General features: G+C 44.2%; 1 protein-coding gene across 1 annotated transcript; it reads right to left on the bottom strand.

Moving 5' to 3' along the window:
• Positions 1–262: 262 nt before the first annotated feature.
• SCGN (secretagogin, EF-hand calcium binding protein) lies at positions 263–18,942 on the bottom strand. Its single transcript, XM_015855220.3, has 11 exons — positions 18,812–18,942; positions 18,440–18,510; positions 13,298–13,390; positions 12,681–12,770; positions 11,886–11,942; positions 11,297–11,374; positions 2,951–3,006; positions 2,273–2,318; positions 2,105–2,164; positions 1,450–1,518; positions 263–1,020 (listed from the first exon to the last, which is right to left on the bottom strand). Exons 1-11 carry the CDS (start codon positions 18,882–18,884, stop codon positions 892–894), a joined length of 822 nt encoding a protein of 273 aa, XP_015710706.2. The 5' UTR covers positions 18,885–18,942; the 3' UTR covers positions 263–891.
• Between the last annotated feature and the right edge of the window lie 1,242 nt (positions 18,943–20,184).

Raw genomic sequence — 20,184 nt, 5'->3', positions numbered from 1 at the left:
TTTAAAAGAAGGGCTTCCTTCAGAAGTGACGTTACTCTGTGGCTTCGTCCTCCAGGCAATATTAATTTATGTTACATGTGGTTTCCCCATGGAAAGAACTTAGTATGTTTCGTTTGCTGTCAGAATTAAGAACCACAGCTGATAGGCATCATAAAGCCTCTTGCAATTTGATGGCTTTTATATAATATGGCTATCGTACACGGTCTATCTGTCTGCAGCAGATGGCTTTCCATGAGCAACACATAAACTCCAATCTTACAGATTTGCTGTAACTGCCGTTTTTTTTTCTTTTATTATTTCTGCACAAATACACCCATCCAACATTTCAATGGCACAAACAAAGCTCAGTGCTCACCAAAGTAATGACTTCACACATAAGGCAACCATCAGAATCACAGAGCAGCAGTAGCCCACGAGCATCAACACTGGGAGATGCTTGTCTCTACTCTAGCAGATGGGCAGGGCACTGTTTCACTGTTTCACGGGGGCAGGAATAGGTGAGCAGCCCTTATTCTGAGCAAATAGAGTGCTTGTGGGCACAGATGGTGCTGGAGGGGACCCACAGGCTGTGGCACCTATTGAACACCCATCAACACTTGTCACAGAATCACAGAGCCACAGAATCACAGAATAACTGAGGCAGGCAGGGACCTCTGCAGGCATCAGACCCCATTCCCTCTCCAGCAGGGCCACCAAGAGAAGGGTGCAAGGCCCGTGACCAGGCAGCTTCTGGAGATACCAAGGTATTTATAAACATTGATAAAACCGTCTGCCCCTTCACACAAATGCCCCCCTGCCCACCACCCACCTGCTTGCACAGCACGGGCACACTTCTACCAGGAGCAGCAGGCAACCTCACATGGGAAACACAGCCACAAGCACCACCAACAGCTACGGGTTCATTTTAAGCCCAAGACACAAGGCCAGTTCTGACTTTTGAATTTTCCCATCTCTGTTCACATCGCAGTGGTTGAGCAGAATCTGACGGAATTTGTCCAGGTCCACCCCACTGATGCTGGGCTGCAGGGGAAAGAGAAAACACTGCTGAGAGGGAAATACTCTTTTCCAGCTTATTCAACACCTTTCAGCTATTTTAGCCTAAATATTAAAACATTCAGGGAAAAAATGTATGTGAGTGGGTAGACCAAGTGGTGACTAAATGTTTGTGATGCTATAACATCTGCCCAGCTCAGAGTATGAAATAGAATGGACTTAAATACAGCTGCTGAGTCAGGTTGTATTAATTTGTCAGATAGAATTTCTGTGATGTGGTGAATTGCTCTATGCTGTATATGCTGAGGCAATGACATTTGTTTCTGTCTGTGATTGACATTAAATTAGACTCTATGTTCGTTCCCACTCTTGCTCTGCTTCCATATCTTTATCAGAATAAGGACTTGCCTCTTGGACATAAAGGGTATTAATAAAAATTAAAAGACATGCAGATACCTTGACCAGTTCCATCATGTCTTTGACAAACCCGTCCACTTCTGGGCCTTCAAGTGCTCCAGTTTTACTCTGACAGATGGAAGAAACATCAAAAGTCACAGAAGACACAGCAGTATTTGCTAGTCAGCAGATCCACCTATTCACTAAGCCCAATAGCACTACAGTCCCTTCCTTTTTCCTAGACCATCTCTTCCCCTTAAGTGGCAGCGATGTCTCCCACTGTTCCATGAGGCTTGCTGGTCACCATACCACTCCACTGTGGGAATGACAGAAGTGGCACAGATTGCTGTTTTCTAACCAATTCTTGGGCAGTTCTGTCCATCCTGGGCGAGATTTAGAATAACTCTTTGTTAAGCACTGAAAGGGGTTTCATTTTTCAGGGTGACAATATGGGTCCCAAACTGCTGAAGAACTACAGCTATAGCACCATCCTCTCTACAGCCCATGTTTCTCCTATACAGAGATATTGCTGATGCAGAAGTACTGGCCATGGCAGTGGAAAAAGTGAAAATGTATCCTTTGCCATAAGGTCCCTGAGCACTGCCCACCTCTATTCCCACCTTCACATGGGCACTACTGACCCATGGGCTCTGGCACTGGCATATATTTAATCTGTGTCATGCAGAGATCACAAAGGAATGTTACTGGGACTCACAACATCGTAGTGTGCAAAGATCTTCTCGAAATCTCTCCTCCTTTCCTCTGTGCTGCAAGCCTGCATGCAGGGAGAGTGAGTGAATGAGAAAGGAAAAAATAGATTCAGGTTTTAGTGTAGGTTATCTTATCTTAGAGGAATGGGAGGAATGCATCAAGAAATACTTACATCCATTTTAAATTGAAGAAGGAAATTTTCCTGGAGGGCCAGAATCCTGAAGAGAGAGATTTAAATTAAGATCTTGCCACTCTGTCATCTACACGCGTCATGCTCTGAACTATCCCAGTTTGTAAAGGGTGTTGTGCTGTGTTACAGGAAATAGTAATCAATCACTGTTTTCTTCATGAATCATTGTTGGCTGGAAAAGGAAAGGATGAAATAATGCTGGCTTGAGAGCTGAGGGCAGTGCCTCTGCCTCTCATCCCCCAGACTGGTACTGTAAGAAAGTTGTGCCCATGCAATTAAAGTCCCACCTGAATGCACATACATTATATATACAGGCATGGTCTCTAGCTGTATATGGTGCCAAATAAAAAGCTTCAGCTGTCAAGGTCAAAAAAGGGACAGAGACTAAACTACCATTTTCATCTATAAGCATCTTTCCGCTGTGTCTCCCAATTCTCTCCTGCTGACGTGGCCAAGCACATTGGCAGTGCCGCCTTGGCTCTTCAACCATATCACAATGGTAACCATGCATTAGAGAATCAGGATGCCTACTCCAGGGAGCCTGATTTTATTTAGGATACAAATGCATGTCTCCAGAGATATATTATTGCTGAAAGTCATCACTTTGCCTGGATGTGTCATTAAAAGCTGAAAAACTGCATCAATGTAATTGAAGCCTACCTTGCCAGGTCATTCAGGTCCAGACGTCCATCCTTGTTTTTGTCAAAGATTTTCATCTAAAAGTCAGGAAAATAGGGTTGCTATGAAATAGGCAGGCAGGTGAGAAGATATATATAAAAGGCTGGCAGACATTCTGCTGTGCCCTGTGACCTGGTAGGCAGGTATACAGCAATATCCTCACTGTGTTGGCAGTGAGAAGCAAAGCAGCCAGACAACATTCAGATGAAGACAGGTCTTTGACAAACAATGTAGGCATCTAAACACTAGCCATGAAAAAAAAATTCTGAAGCTTCCAAATACTTCCAGCGCAGCTCTGTTATTATCCTTTACTGTCAGTGTGGCTGCCGAGCGGCTGAGGTGCAAGTGTCACCTCCTAATAGAGACGCAGATCAGGTCTGGGTGCTGCTCAAGCTGGTGAGTTTGCATGGCTGGCTCAAAGGCTGCCACCAGCAAGTGATAGGACTGAGAAGATTCAGGCTGCAGGCATCAAGAGGTTGAGCTATGTGAATGCTAAAGATATACTTTCCTGAATGATATCCTTTTCCAAGTGTCATATTTTTGGTGATTCACCACCAGACATTATCTATTCAATTAATGGATTTAGTACATTGTTTCTCCGCAGTGCACAAATAAGTGTCAGTTACAGGGGAAGAGTTTAATGGGTTGCAAAAACAAATGCCTTCAGGATCAAAATTCTTGAAAAAAATGTTTTCTATAGTGCTGTAGTGGGAAAAAAAATCAATTTTTTACTAAGATGGATTACTACTCTTTGTCGCATCCTCAGCAAAACGACATGCATTGATTATGCTTGCATGAACTTATTTAGTGGCTACAGATGCTAGTCCCCAACCCTGTAGGCTCAGAAGGAGAGGATGTGCTGTGACACATCCTAACCTGGTGGGAGCTCCAGGCTGAGTGAACCCATAGCACGTCAGTACTGCCCAGCAGTGAAACAGGGGCCTGACACTTGCATAAGCAGAGGTAAGGTTTGGGATCTGCTGTACCTTGGGGTGCCCATGTGCCACCAAGGGGAGAAATGTCCTTGCAACAATGGCTTTCCATGGCCATCAGAGAAAAAAGGGCTAAACTTTCAGTTCTTTACTGATAAGGAAGTTATTCCGCAGGAAATAGAATACAGTCTCTTTTCCAATGAAACTCATTTTATCCCCTTTATCATAAAAAGGGGGGAAAAAAGGTAAATAAACATCCTAGTGTAGCTATTTTCTTTCTTGGTATTCCCAAGTGCCCCATTGCCCTGCATCTTCTGTATGGGTACGATAGTAATGGGTGCTATGTATTTTCACGGTTTAAATGTCTCAAATGTCTCAGGTACCTGTGAGAGGCTGAAGAGCATGGTGAACCCTTAACAAAGCAGGCTAGATTAGAGGTGATTGTTCAGTTGTGAAAGCCTTTCTGCCTCGTTATCAGTTTTCTGACCCAGTGATTTTCAACTTTACCCATTTCTGAACCCTTCACTATTTTCCAGCAGCAGCGCAGATCTCATCAAAATGAACTTAAATGTAAAGATAACACATTTGTCAGTGGAACGCTTAACAAAGAGAAACATCCACAGTCAATTTTGCTCTATCTTTGAGCTTAACATTGTACTTTCACTGGTTTACTACCTCTACTTATATCAGCTCCCCTCTCTGACATCTCTCACTCAGCTCTTCCATTGAAAGACCAAGAGAAAATCTTTGCATTTTCAAATTCTGGGGTTTTTATTTGTTGTTTTTGTTTTTCCTGACAGAGGTATCTTGGAAGAAACAAATTCAAACCTTTGTGATTTTTTGATTTCTCATCCCAATCAACAGAGAGAAAAGATAGTCTTGCAGGAAGAGCTATGCTGGGTTAATTCTTGCATCTTGGATTCCACATGAAAGGTGGAAAACATGTGGCAGAGATGGAATACTGTTCTCTGAATTAGTTCAGGTACCAGAGCTAATAAGATAAACCTAATCCTATTATTTGGACAACTGTAGCTCATGCATACACACTACTGGCAATCTTGGGATAGAAAAGCCTGGGGAAATGCATGTTAATTAAGCTTTCAGATTTCAAGCACACAATTGCTTGATCTGATCTGTTATTTGTGTGCATAAGTAATCGAAGAATGACAGAGGGTACCCACCCCATATGATGAGGCACAAATAATGGGAGAAGAAGATATTTGAAATTGTTACGAGATTGTTTCTAATTTAATCTTTTGCCTTCACACACCATCTTGATAGATTTAACTTGATGGATTTTCAGTTTACACTCTTGGAAGGTATATTTACGCTGCCAGGCTGATACGGAACATCTCAATGTGGTTAAGGATAAGGTCTGGCATGTTTAAACAGCAGACAATTTTATTAAAAGCTTTGTTGCATCCAGCAGTATGCTTCATAAAATGATGCATTTGTCTTACTGTCAAGCTACCCAATGTTTTAAAGTGTTTGCACAAATTAATTCACTGACATTTTAATGGCAGCACACCAAGGAAGTCTTAGTTCTGTTTGTCTGAATTTAATGCGCATACTCTGAGGCAGACAGAGCATAACTGAGAGCTGGTTTTGCAAAACAAGAGTTGTTACAAGGTACATTTTAAGTGCAAACTCAAAACTGCAATTGGCTTTGAATTCAGCGAAGGAAATATCTCTGCTTTCTCAATCAGGTGTTGTAAAGAAGGCCACTGAGACACCAAGATATGACAAACACACTCATGCTTTCAAGAGCCCTGTAAAATTATGAATTGGAATTATTTTCTGTGACAGGGATAAAGAGAGAAGTAAATAAGCAAAAGAAATAGGTTTGTGATCAGCAGAACTACTAGGGCCTGCTTCCAAATGCTTTCCTGTTCCTTCTCTGATGTGTAATGAAGTGTGTCATCCCTGGAGGGAACACGGAGTTGTTTCCTGCCTGCCCAGCTGCCCTCACAACATGTATGTCTGGACCACCTATATGATGTCAGCTATGACTAATATAGCTGAGGAGTACAGCAGGTACTGAAGGTATATAAACAGTGACATGAGTTCTGTTCTTTAGAAGTGAAGTTTGAGCTGAAATGCAATTTTCTGCTTCTGCTGGTTTATGTCACAGCATGTGCTGTGCAAAACTGGAGATGACAGAACAACTGGGATTAAGTCTAGAAGTGACATGGGGCCAGACTTCCCTCCATGGCAATAATGAGCTGTGTAGGAGCTGTCTTACTACGCACAATAAGGCAGCCTTTCAGCAGTGAGAGGAATCACAGTGATCCAGGGCCACAAGAAAGCTCTCAGAGAGGGTGGCTCTCATGGCAGTGGCTGGGGTTAGGAGTGCTGATGGCTGATGCCAACTCTCCTGCAATTAACATGGACACCTACAGTTACATCATGTTTCTCAGAGCCCTGTCCAGCCTGACCTTGAGTGTCTCCAGGGATGGAGACCCTCAAGCCCTCACCAGCCTTACTGTAAAAAACACCTTCATTACATCCAATTTAAACCTCCCCTATTCCACCCAATATAAAACAAAGGCAGAGCACAATTAATTCCTATGGATACAGACCACCTTCGGAGAGAAATAAGCCTGTTTCCCTTCATCCTGAGAAGACCAAGAGCCCTCACCTAGCCAGAAGCAGTTCGTGTGTGAAGTCAGTGACTGCTCAAGATATGCAGCTCCATACCCAGAAATTCTGCTGATAAGCAGTTAAACAGTGACAGCGTTACAGCTGGGAAGACTGCTCTATTGACTTCTCTGGAGAAAAGATTCATCCTCAGCCATATCTATACACTAATTTCCATCAAAGGCTGTATTTTGTGACCAATGTTTACTGGACTGATATTCACCACACTTACATTACTGTTTCCCCTGAAATTCAGTGTGTATTCTACTTTATGGTTTTTATCTTATACATTTTGCAAAATACAATAATTCTCAAATTAAAGAAGATTATTTCGCCCAGTCCGATATTACCAGTGCAAAAAGAGTGTACTTATGCCCTATGAGTGACAGCTACAGTGCTATATACAACATAATTTGCTGAAGTTTGCCTCAGAATTGAGCTTTCCCTGCAGGTAGGTTGCAGACATTGGGATTACAAGCCAGAAGTAGCACACTGCTATCTGAGAAACTACGAACCATCAGTGGTTCTGTGAACAAGGTGATTATACATGCCAAGATGCAAGAGCTGAGTGAGAATTTTGTTACTGCAGAAGACAAGAGATCAATACTAACCTTCATCAGAAATTATGGTGACATCTGTTTTAGTCTTAGGCATTTACAACGCTCTACTTAAGTACACAACTATGTGCATACACATGTACAGAAGCTGTCACTTGTGACAAAATCCTGGCAAATGCAAGGATGAGCTGGATATTCATGGGCAGTAAACTTCCCCAGGATCATGGGGAAGGTTGTTAATGTTACCGTAATCCTTCCATTCACTTTTTTTTCTGTGATGAAGCAGTAATGGAACAACTTTTCATTTCTCCATTTTGTGTTGCTTTAAGAAGGGAGCACATTCTCATCATGCTGTGAAAAACTGCGCCCAGCTTTCAACTATGCCCCGCTTGTCTCCCACAGTACAGTACCTCTGGGACAGCTTCTCATTGCTCAGAGAGGCTAAAAGCAATATAAAGATCTGTTTCTGCCTCCAAGCACCTGCTCCATGCTCACAGCTCTCAGTCTGGAAGTCTGTGGTTTGTCTCTTCTAGAAGAAGACAAATGCACATACTATTTTCAAGGATTCAGAACATCACATCACTATCTGCTCATGCAGGCATGAGTGTAAATAAATATTAATACACCCTTAATGACTACTAATACAAGCATATATGCATATACAGGCACAAAATCTAACTCAAATCTTGTAAAGGGGCTTCCACAGCACAGAACTCCTGTTTTAATTCCCTCATCAAGAGTCTTGAGCACTCAAATGTTCTTCTCTCTCATCTTTTCCCAGTGACTTAGAAGCTGCTACAGTTAGAATCATAGAATTGCTCAGGTTGGAAAAGACCTTCAAGATCATCAAGTCCAACCTCAACCTAACCATCCTACCCTAACTCTAACAACCTTCCCCTACATCATGTCCCTGAGCACCACATCCAAATGGTTTTTAAACACATCCAGGGATGGTGACTTGACAACCTCCCTGGGGAGCCTATTCCAGTGTTTAACCACCCTTTCTGTAAAGAAGTTTTTCCTGATATCCAAACTAAACTTACCCTGGCACAACTTAAATTTAACAATCTCATGGGGATTGTGCAGTTCCAACACATTCCCTACCTCATTTCTTCCCAAGTGTTTATCACTCATCCATCCCCAGTCTATATCAGTGTTCTCTGAAGAAAGGATGTCAAGGTCATAAGGCAATAGAATAGTCTGAGTACAAATGGCTTCTAAGCAACTCAATAAAACAATATTCCTTTCTGCAACAACCAATATAAGCTTGTTAAAAGTGGGAAAGAGCCTCAAGTAATGGTGAAGCAGAGCAGAAAGATTATCTCTGGTTTCTCCTCTGTCTCACTTGAAACAGCTGAAAATGAGGAGTTGAGAGATGTATTTATACATAGGAATATGTAAATATATGTAAAATATAAATCTAGGATGATATAAAACTATAAATATGTATGACAGAGTGTGTGCATGTCACACCTCTTCAGGTATTTGCTGTGCTATGTTTAACCCAGATCAGAGAAAGGAGGGCACTTCTTTGAGGTGTTCTTGATGTTTCTGGCTCTTTAAAGGAGCACAAAGAAGCAACACTTCCAAAAGGAATGCTGTATCTCTCTTTCCAGCTTTCTCACTTGTTATTTATTCATTGATTCATTTATTTTATATACTGTATGATCATTCATAACAGCATAAGCAAAGTGGAAATGGTTGACATACCCTGTCCATTTACCTCCCACAAGCTAAAGCTGCAAATACCCAGCAAGGAATTCTAAGATTTTATTCTTTCATGCCTGGGCTATCTTCTTTAAGATTATAGTTTCAGTCTTTTCCCCTTTATCCTAATCTCCAAAAAGCTCTAGGGTCCACTTGGTGTACCAGTATCTACCAGTATGCAGCCAGCTGTGGAGTGCACATAGAAGAGGGCAGAGATATGTAAATGCCTGTGGAGACAGATGGGATTACAGCTCCTTGGGACACAGCTTCTTTTGACCAAATGTTATTACAGAGGCATGTAAAAGCCCTGGGCAGGATGGCTGGGCCACTATCAGAGACCCTGTAGTTGAGCATAGTAGAAACAGGTCAGTGTCCAGTAGAACTTGTGCTCTAAAAAAGGGTGGAAGCAAAGATATAAGGGAAAGAAATAGAACGATTTGCATTCTGCAGTAAAGGAATCAGTGCTGCTGATTACTAAAGATGCAATTGAAAGTCTGCAAAAGTCTCAGGAATTAAATATAAAGGCCCTGCTTTGTGTCAAAGTATCTGATGGTTGCATTCACCCTGTTTTCCCAGGCAGCTGGGATAGTGGCAGAGTCCCACCAGGACTTCCCTGCTCCACACAGAAAGCAGGGAGAGAAAGAGGGGAGAGAAAGCAGGGGGAGAAAGCAGGTCTCTCTCATTGCTCTGAACCTTGGCATCACACCTTTGATCTGAGTAGCTAAAGTCACTTTTTCTTCTTTTTTAAATCTTTTTTGTTTGTTTGTTTTCATTTTCCCCCCTTTTAATGCACTGATAAAACATAAGAGTGCATTTTTTCTTCCTTCTCTGTAGTTTCGCACTACTGCGATCTACGGAGTGTGTCCACTTCTATACATGTGCTGTCCATGTGGGAGCTCTTCGCCGTGATGCCCAGAACTCATATCCTGCATTTCAGTACAGGATATCACAACACCTTAAGTTATGATTTCACATCCTACTGTACTACTTGGGATTACATCCTACTTGGGATCACATCCTACTTGGGATCAGGTGTGTTTGTAAGCATCCCTGATCTTGACTTTCTACCAAAGAATTTTAGTCCACAGATTACCCCAGACACAGGAGTCATTCTGTTTTCCAGAACAAAACTCGTTCTGCAGAATAGAGACTAAACTACCTCTTCAAAGACACAAACAAAGCCAATCAGTAAAAACCAGGAGAATAGAAACCAGACCTCCTGGCTGTCAGCCCTGTGCTGCATTACCACACCACATTTCTTCCCAGCCACATTGCTATCTTGCTGCACTGAGGTGGTAGAAATCATAGATCCTTTTTGAGAAATTACTGGAAAGGGAAAAAGTTGGATGAAATGAGGTGCATAATATCTACAAGCTTCAGACTGCCTGTTCCTCAGCAGCACCAGGTCAGAGATGAGCCGCTGGCTAAGGGAATCTCAATGGGGCAACTTAAAAGCTATTTGCTACCTGCAAACACTGCTGGAAAGATTTTGTTCTGGCTGCAGCTTCTGGGTTTTTATTGTTTTCAAGCTCTTCCAGATGGAAAATAACTTCTGTAGACTGCTTTCCTCTCCCTTAACTGTCCTATAAACATGAAAAGATGCACACACTTTGGTACACCATTAGGTAAAGTTTCTCACTTTGCTCTAAGGAGTCACATTTTTAGTCACAGATGCTTGCATGCAAGCATAGCCATGGTACTGCAAAATACATGGGCAGCTCCTCATTTGCTTGTATACCAAGCTGTACCATAGGTGAAAACATACATAGATTTTGCTCCAAAAAGCAAGACAGTTCCATCTGAAAATCATTTAGAAAATTGCAACAATAGATGTCTCCTGGTGGAACTGAAATGATAGCCTTGATAACAGCATCAGAAATGGGCCTTTTTTCTTTCCTTCTTTCTTGTTTTCAGATGGTTAGATATAATAAGTCGTTCCAAAAATGAGGTGACTGATGCTAAACTTGTGCCAAATATTATGTTACCAATGATTGCAGGATAAAAGCTCCATTGTGAGAGGACAGGGGAAGAATTGAAGCCTGTGAGCCTTGAGATTCCCAGCCCTTCAGGGAAGCAGCAGAGAGCCAGCAGGGCTCTCTGGATTTTGCAGAGAAGTGAAAGACACCAGCATCTCTGAGGACCAAAAGGATTTGCTAGGAGGAAACAGGGGAGGAAGTTGGATGGAGTCCTGGCTGAAGATGAAGAAGAATGTACCTCACTTATTGATTCAAATAGGTTTAGGGCTCAGTTTGCTGCAGCACAAAGTCAGGCTGCTTTCTCATAATGAACACTTTGACTCAAAGCTGAAACTCTGTTCACAGCTGATGTCCAGCACGGTGCAAAGCAGCAGCTGTGTGCTGTCTAGTTTCCCACAGGGAAATCTTGGAAAAGAAGCACCTTTTGAGAGAGCCTCTATGGCATCAAATACTGAGACCCTGAGGGTGGTTTTTAGGCAGCACTATAACCTAAACAATATTATTGATCTCTTTGCTTACCATTGTATCAGTGTACTCTTCCAGCTTTACTTCAGTAACCACCTTGTTATGCTGCAAGAAGAGGTCTCGCAGGAAATCCTGCAGCCAGGAAAGAGTCAAATGTTATGCTTTAGAGAAATTCAAGAAGAAACAGTATGAAAATAGACCCAAATTCAGCAGTCACGTGAACCAATTAGCACCCAGGCCTTCAATTTCACCTAAAGTTCATACTGGAACATATTTTTGCAAATAAATCAGAAAATAAGCAAATTGTCCCCAAGTGAACGTACTGGAATCTATTGTAATGGAATAGTTCAGCCACAAAATACACAAGAGTCCCACAGTGTTTGCTAACTGACATCTCAGATCAAAATAGGCAGGGCAAGGGGGCAGTGGATGGGATGGCAGAGCTTCCTTCCACCCACTGTGGTCCCTGCAGCTATGCCAGAAAGCTGGAGAGTGCCCAGCCCCTAAACTGGCTGTGAATGAGCTCGAAGTGCCATTTGTCATCAAACAAAAAGGCAGCAAATTGTTAAAGGCGACGGATAGGCTCCTGTTGACATCTGTGAGCTGTAGATCAAACTGAAAGACACGGGTTAGAACAACTTACTTTGAGCTCTCCAGCTGAAATAAATCCACTGCTATCAGCATCGTAACTGCGCCAGATCTGGATGGGGATAGATTGATATGTCTGTAAATGTTGCCATTAATCACTCACACAGGAGACAGATTGTAAAGATGTGGATCAGAACTTCCCTAATGAGCAGCTAGCTGTTGTGTTATCCAGCATTTCATTTATTGTGGACAAAATAAAATAAACTTTCCACACAATGGCAATTACTGTCATTTGGTTGCTGTATGTGTGACATGCTGCAGTCACATATTTAATGCAGACATGCATTCTATAAAAGGAAGAAAAGACTGAGAAACTGGCCACATTTCTTACCTAATTTGTACATGCAACTTCTCAAAGTGGTTACTGCCCTGAGTGCAGGCCAGTATGCAGCTGGCCATTGATCTGCAGAAGCCCTGAGCTTGGATGTGAACTAAGAACTGCGAACAGTCTTAGAAAAGCCAAAACTTTCATCTGAAGCAGCTTGCAGAGAAAAAAGGAGTTCATATTTTACAACTGTCTCTGTAACCATCCTGCCAAAGGTAAGTTTCTCAGTGTCCTTGAATAGGGCAGGGATGTGTCTGTGTGCCTTCACAAGCCCTGGCTAACTCATCAGCATCAGCTCAGGACTGTGCTTAAATGGTGGCTGGTCAGCCCTCCTGGTCTTCACTCTGCTGGGTGCACAGCTTCAGATTTATCAGGGCAGGATTTATCAGTGGTACAGAGTAGGTGCTACAGAAAAGGTTTGGGGCAATTCATGTGCAAGGCAATGAGGAAGGCAGAAATACAGACCCGCATGAACTCCACACTGTTGTCCAAGGGAGTCTCCCGTCGGAAAAGTAGCAGGAAGTTTTCATCATCTGGCAAGATCATACTTGCAAGCTGAAAAACACACATACCAACCCCAGAATTGTGTCTGCAAACTGAAACAAACTGGGGAAGGGAAGGGGAAGGGGAAGGGGAAGGGGAAGGGGAAGGGGAAGGGGAAGGGGAAGGGAAGGGAAGGGAAGGGAAGGGAAGGGAAGGGAAGGGAAGGGAAGGGAAGGGAAGGGAAGGGAAGGGAAGGGAAGGGAAGGGAAGGGAAGGGAAGGGAAGGGAAGGGAAGGGAAGGGAAGGGAAGGGAAGGGAAGGGAAGGGAAGGGAAGGGAAGGGAAGGGAAGGGAAGGGAAGGGAAGGGAAGGGAAGGGAAGCTTCAATGGCTGCAGGCACTATGGGAAATACTGGCTTGGCATGTAGTTGCTATGGAATGAAGCCCAGACCAAGAAATCTGGTGGATGTAGTACTCCATGACTACACCTCCTCCCCCCTTAGACTCTATCTCCCATATCTGCCAAGTCTGCTCTAGGTCCCCATCCTCCTTCTATCTGTAAAAAATAAAAACAAACTGTTGCTGCATTGGGGAAAGATACCTCTTGGATTTGCAAGCGGCCATCTGTGGTCACATCATAGGTAGACATGAACTGCTCCTTCATCCTCTGAACTTCTTCTTCTGTGATGGTGTCCTGCCATAGGGAAAATAGCACATATAAGAATGTTACTGAGGGCAGTAGGAGAGTGCCCAGTGGAAGTCTGCCTCAGATAACCACCAGGAAAACAGCATCCTTACAGCCAAGGGCTAATGCTTCTAAAAGACTACAAATGCATTGCCGTAGGAGAACTTTTGGTAGTAAATAAGACCTATGCATAACTTTGTGGCAACTGAGCTACTGGTTGGAAGAGGGCTTATACAAAAATCTTTGATAGCACAGTATATTAAAAATCATAAATAGCATTGTCCAAGCAGAGGATTCTATGATGAAATTAGGGAAGAATGAGTTTGATTTATAAATGTCAAGCCGGAGTGACTGTGACTGGGCTCTGTTTAGAGCAAGTGAACTCCTGTCCATGCCCTACAAGACATGCCAGATGATCTGGGTGTGAGAATGGGAGGACAGGGACACCCAGGAGGCTCTTGGCTGCATCTCTGAGGTGGATCCTTGGATTGTAGCACAGCAGGAGAGGTGCCTCCCAAGGACCATCCCCTCAGCATTATCACTTGCTCTTGTGCTAGTTAAATTGTGTCCTGACTGCACCTTGGCACTACCAAATGCTTCCCAGGCATTAGGCAAGCCTATCAGTCATTGACTTCAATAGGCTTGCAAAGTAATCTCAAACTATCCTCCTCCAGGCCTATTAGGACAAGTTATTTCTGAAACTATAATCAGAGCTGATATTTGGAAAAATGTGCTGTGGAGGTCTGAGTAGTCACTTGTTATATGCTCAACTTTGTGTCAGCTTTTAACCACTACTGCACTTTTCACTGCAGGAACATTGTTATCTGCATGAGAATGACACTGCCTTGTTTACTTCTTTAACTGATTCAAGCTATAAGATACAGTAAGTGAAAAACGTAAAGATGGGATGTAGAACAGCAGCTCCAAGGGGTCACACTACAGTGTGTTTTTTCTTATTGGGTAGTCTATCTCTGAACATAAACATACCACATGTGAAACACAAAAGCTAGTGACAACTGCTAAGAAATTTTACTTTCAAAGAATGAAAGTGCTGTAAAAGATGATGCACAAACAGGCTTTCCCAAGATACACACTCAAGACAAAATTATCTTTCTCTTCCTTCCTTCCTTCCTTCCTTCCTTCCTTCCTTCCTTCCTTCCTTCCTTCCTTCCTTCCTTCCTTCCTTCCTTCCTTCCTTCCTTCCTTCCTTCCTTCCTTCCTTCCTTCCTTCCTTCCTTCCTTCCTTCCTTCCTTCCTTCCTTCCTTCCTTCCTTCCTTCCTTCCTTCCTTCCTTCCTTCCTTCCTTCCTTCCTTCCTTCCTTCCTTCCTTCCTTCCTTCCTTCCTTCCTTCCTTCCTTCCTTCCTTCCTTCCTTCCTTCCTTCCTTCCTTCCTTCCTTCCTTCCTTCCTTCCTTCCTTCCTTCCTTCCTTCCTTCCTTCCTTCCTTCCTTCCTTCCTTCCTTCCTTCCTTCCTTCCTTCCTACTATTATCTCTCTCTCCAACTAAATGTTGAGGCATGCAGGAAAACCTAAGCCAAACACAGCCTGGTTGCACATGCCTCAGGCTCACGCTTCATTTAGTCAGTCCTCTATGGATTATAAGGGTATAAGGAAAGAATCCAGTCATGAGCACACCACTCTGTACTGAGAAGCAGCTGGACTGTCATTGAGCACAAACCTGGACCACACAATGGCATGCAAGCAGCAGCTAAGTTTTAAGCCTCTCTCCCTCCTTCAGAAGTGCTCACTGCTTGGACTAAGATCTTGCACTTTTTAGCATCTAGATAAAATGATTCTGTGAAGATCCAAGCAAATGCTATGGTATTTGTGGGGAGGCTCTTCACAGGATGCAAGCTGTAGCTCCTGATTTTCCCTGCTGCATGCACTTCCATGAGTTTCTGGAGGTGCTGTGACTTTGTTCATAGGTATCTCAGGGTCAAGCAGTGAATTTCTTGCTATGGATGCTTTTCCACAGGGTTTTGCAGGGAAAAGCTTCTGTAATTCAAACTGCCGTAACAAATGAATTTTCTGCTTTCTCCTTTCCAAGTCCAGTATTCATCTTTGCTTTTGTGGAAACCTGTTAGAAATACTTTGCATCACAAAGTTAATTTGGATTTTAATCCCCATTGTAATAAAGGAAATAACATGTTTGTTTGTTTTTTAATCTGCGCAGCATTTAATTTCTTGGTCATGGTTGGTTATGATTTCTTGGCCATTCTTGGAAACCCAGCTGTAATCTGCCTTCTTCGTTAACCTATTCCTTACACACTGCCGTACTCTTGCCCCGCTATTTATGTATCCCTAGGAATGCTTTCCCTCCATCTATGCTGCCCATGAGGCCACTGTGCCTGCACAGACATGAGCCTTCCCAGAGTCTCCTGGGCCAGCCCTGCTCACTGAGCTGCAGAGCTGCTGCTGAAGGATTTGGCCATGTGCTTTAGTATGGGTTTACTACAGTCCTGTACACTACAGTAGATGAACCCCTATACCAACATTGCTTGCTTTTTAACTCATTTATTTTGTTTTAGCTCCCACCAGTACATATGTAGGAAATACTTCTTTCACACAGAAGACGACAGTGTTGAACTAAAGCCACTGTAGCCAGGGACCTGGCCTGCAGCCCTGGCACTCTTGGCTGGGTGGTACAGCACAGTGGCAGCCTGCTTTGGCCAACACTTTGGTGACTGAACTTTATTTGAGCACCTACCTGTTGCATCCTGACCACATCCTGTCTGAATGCTAAGCTAAAGACATAATCTAGACAGACAATACACTGCGTGAGGCTGAAATGCAAGAGAGAGGCAGCTCATCTTCCTTGGAAGCAGAAATCAAAGGCAAATCCTTTATAGCTTTTCAGCTGTGCTCCTGGAGATTAACTGCAGTCCCTCCAGCCATAACCACCCAGGTAGTCTGAGGGAAGGGGGATTGCAGGGAAACTAATACCTGTCTTACCCGAACACATTTGCACTTCAAAGGTTTTCACACATGGCCTCTAACACACATACAGTTGGGTGAGGGCAAATTACTTCTGTCTGAATGGCTGCTGTTCCCAAACCTCCACCTAATTTTGCTTGAATTTAAACTAAGTGAAATGTCTTTCTGTGAAAGAAAGCTTCAAGTGCAATGGTAATGTACAATTCCTTTTGTATCTGCACAGATATCACTGATTTTGTAAAAATTTTCAGTGAAAGACCAATCCAGAATGTGCAGCCTTTTATCCAGAAACCTCCTCTTGTCTAATTATCATCAGAATATAGATAGAGCACCAAGAAAACAAATTCCATGTCAAAAGAAAGCTCAATTTTCACTGCAGTGTAACAGGTTTACAGATGGAAAGGGGTTCCTAATGTAGAAGAAAGAAGTTTATAAGCAAGTAGGAGCCCAGCGGTCAGAGAGAAGTTACGACAGCGACAATCACTGAAGATGTAGGATGGCAGCTGCTCAGAATGTTGTGTGGTGTTGGGCTGAATTGCCCTGATGCTGACCCATATACTTCATACTGTCAGCTCACTTCTTCACAGAAGCCTCTCCATCTGATGGAGAAGTGACACCAACCGCAGCCCACCAGTGTTATAAATCCACTGTATTTCACTGAAGCCTTCTGTAAATGTAATGCACCCTTGGAAGACAAATGCTTTCTCTTAGAACTGCCCCTTGATGAGGGAGGAGAGCCAGAAAGCAGCACCTGGGATCTGAGTCTGTTTATTATAAAGTTGAAAAGCGTTGGCACAACTCAGGTCTACCTCAATGTTTTCCCTTCCCCTTCTGTTTCCCTATGGAGGCATTGCCTCAGCGTCCCTCTCTGGATGGATTTCCATGTTTCCATCCCTATGAAATCTGACTCCCAGTTTGCAGTGGCCCCGCTGTGCTTTGTTTTCCCAGCTGCTCCCAACCCATGCCCTGGCATTCAGTGTCAGCTGGGGATGCTGCAGAGCTGCTGGAAAGAAAAACAGAGCTGAAGGAGTACAGTGGTCATTAACTGAAATAACAGCTTAGGGAGAGCAGGCTGGAAAAATGTAATTATGAGACCATTTGCTATTCAAGCAGAGACAACTTCCAGAGCTGATAGCATTATTTATCACTCATTGAGCACTTCAGACGTAGCCACTAATTAATCCTTGAGACACATCTGGAAGTCCCACCAGCACACATTGTTGTACAGACATGTCAGGAACCCAGAGAAGAAACAAGTGTCAAAGGGAGCACTGAAGTCAGCAGTGCTCAGTGCCAGCTCACTGCTTGCGTCGCCAATGTTATTATCCTGCTGTGCGGGGTGAAAAGCCCACCTGCACTGTTGCACAAACACACTGTACAAAGAGGATGGGGAATTTTGCTCTGCCCAGCACTGCAGGTTATCTCACATTCAGGGAGCAGGCTGCTCTGGTGCTGCCAGTCCCCAAGAGATGGTTGTTTCTTCACTCCTTTTGTGTTAAGCTTTTACCGTTCAAGGCCAAACTCAGACAGAAGATGAGAGCAAGGCACAAGGTTTGAATGTGCTGGTTTGGGCTGGAGTTATCTGAGTGTGGCTTATTTTGGAATTTGGTGGCATTCTTCTTAGTGGTATTTAGCTGGTGGCACCAACACCTAGCTCAGTATAACAAGTTCATGGTGATAGCAACAAGGCTACAAAAACTGCTCTAAAGTACTGTCTTTTTTTTTTTTTTTGGCACACCCTTTCTTTCCCTATGGAAGATGCTTCTTCCTTTCCTCTCACCATCTGGCTGTGGGCCGCAGAGTGAAAACCAGGGGAGAAAACAAGAAACTCAAGAGCCAAGTGTTGAACCTTATGAGCAACACCATGAACTAGTATAGGGCCACTTTCAGCAACACAGAAATATTCTCCCAAGCCTTATTTCAAATTAATGACCTTACAGCAACAGCAGATGTCGGACCGGCACCAAATGTTCGAGCAGCTGGTGCTAACACACTTGTTGCCACACCTGCCTCATGCACCTGGTTGCTAAGAGCTCTGCCATTAGGCACTGATAGGGAAGCAATAAATACAAATATTTCCAGCATAACAACCTTTTAAGCAGGACTCTGTGCACAGAGTTACTTACGTCTGGCCTCAGTTTCTCCAGGAGATGATGGAAAAAGTTGTCAAGCTCCTTCCCTTCGATGTATCCGTTGTCTAAAGGCAAGCGGGACATCAAGGACAGGCATTATGGGCTGAGCACAGGGGCTGCAGGAGCCCATCTGCCTACTCTGTCAGCCCATAACTCAGATCCCCTCATTGCCATTTGGTACTTTTCCATGAGGCGGTGGGAACTCAAGAGAAGGAATGGTAAAGGCAAACTCAACGTTTGGGAACGACAGGGAAAAAGAAGGAAGTCCCGAAACACCGGCAGGACCCCACTCATGCGAGAACCCACCCTTAGGTGCCCCCACCAGGCAGCGCTCCCCCCGTGCCCTCCACTCTTCCCCCTACTTGCCGTCGGCATCGAAGCGGCGCCAGGCTCCAAGGAATGCGGCCGCGTCCAGGCGCAGCACCGCGCCGCTCTCCATGGTCCTGCAGCTGGCGGCACGGCCCGCGCAAAAGCCGCGCAAAAGCCGCGCACGCACTGCCGCCCGCCCGCCCGCAGCCGCGGCTTTGAAAACGGCGGCCCCGCCCCGGGGGCGGCCCCGTGGGGAGCGGGGGGAGGCTGAGGACACGCGTGTGGCCCCTTCTCACCCCCCCCCTGCTGCCGCAGCACAGCGTCAATGCGTGGGTGTTGGCAGGAGGGGCTGCCCAAGGAGGGGGGCAGTGCTTGGGACAGGCTTGAAAATTCAGAGGAGTGATGTTTAGAGGGAAAAAAGTTTGGTAACATTTGTGACTCTCCCGCTCCTCCATGCCAACTGCAGAGAGGGTTCCCATGCTGGATCAGAACACTACAGCTTCACCCACACTGCAAAGCAAAAAGAATGGTGGTGCTAGGGGTCTGAGTGCAACAGCAAAGGTGGTGTTCATACCATGGGCCCACTTGGGACTGCGATGCATGCTTGGGCACCTTTCAACAAGAAGGACACTGAGGCCTCAGGAGTGTGTCCAGAGACTTCTATTTGATCTGAAAACATAGAAACAAACAGCATACAAATCAACTAGAAGTTGCATTTTGCTGAGATCAGGTCAGGGCTGCACAATCCAATCTTAGAGAGTACAGAGGCACTGAGACCACCTTACGTCCTTCACCAGAGGGTGGTGGGCATGGAATGGGATGTCCAGAGCAGCGGGCACAGCCACCAGTGCTGGAGTTCAAGGAGCATTTGGACACTGCTCTCAGACATAGGGTTTGAATTTTGGGTAGTCCTGTGTGGAGACAGGAACTGGACTTGATGACAGTGCAGCTAATCTTCACCTCTGCTGGAAAGACACCAGGATGTCTGTAGGATACAAAGGGGAAAAAAAATCAGAGGTCAAGTTCTCCTGCTCCACATGCATTGGCTATGCTTTTGCTCCCCCCAAAACCTGCCCCCAACAAACACCATAGACACTGGGAGAACACTGCAATGGGCTTAGATGACAACTAAGTATGGGGAACATACATTTTGGTTCCTTAATAGCATGAGCAAGTACTCAAATGTCCTTCTGAAACATCATTGGGTCCTTTTCAATACAGACCGCACAGAAATGGTTCACGGTATTATCTATTTAACAAAGCAGTATTGATTAAACTCCATAAAAGATGAAATTTTGTGTAGTAAACATGGGTTTAGGCTCCTCCAGATACCTTAAGTTACTCAACAAAACATGAATTAAAAAAAGCTGGTGGTCAAAGCGAGCTATATATACTGGTTTGACAGGGCACTGTGTGAGGTATAGCGAGCT

The sequence above is a fragment of the Coturnix japonica genome, chromosome 2 (assembly GCF_054131305.1).
Source record: "Coturnix japonica strain WE chromosome 2, WE-NBRP24, whole genome shotgun sequence".
Classification (NCBI taxonomy): domain Eukaryota; kingdom Metazoa; phylum Chordata; class Aves; order Galliformes; family Phasianidae; genus Coturnix; species Coturnix japonica.
Note: the sequence above shows the minus strand (reverse complement) of the source record. Positions and strands in the feature narration are given on the sequence as shown.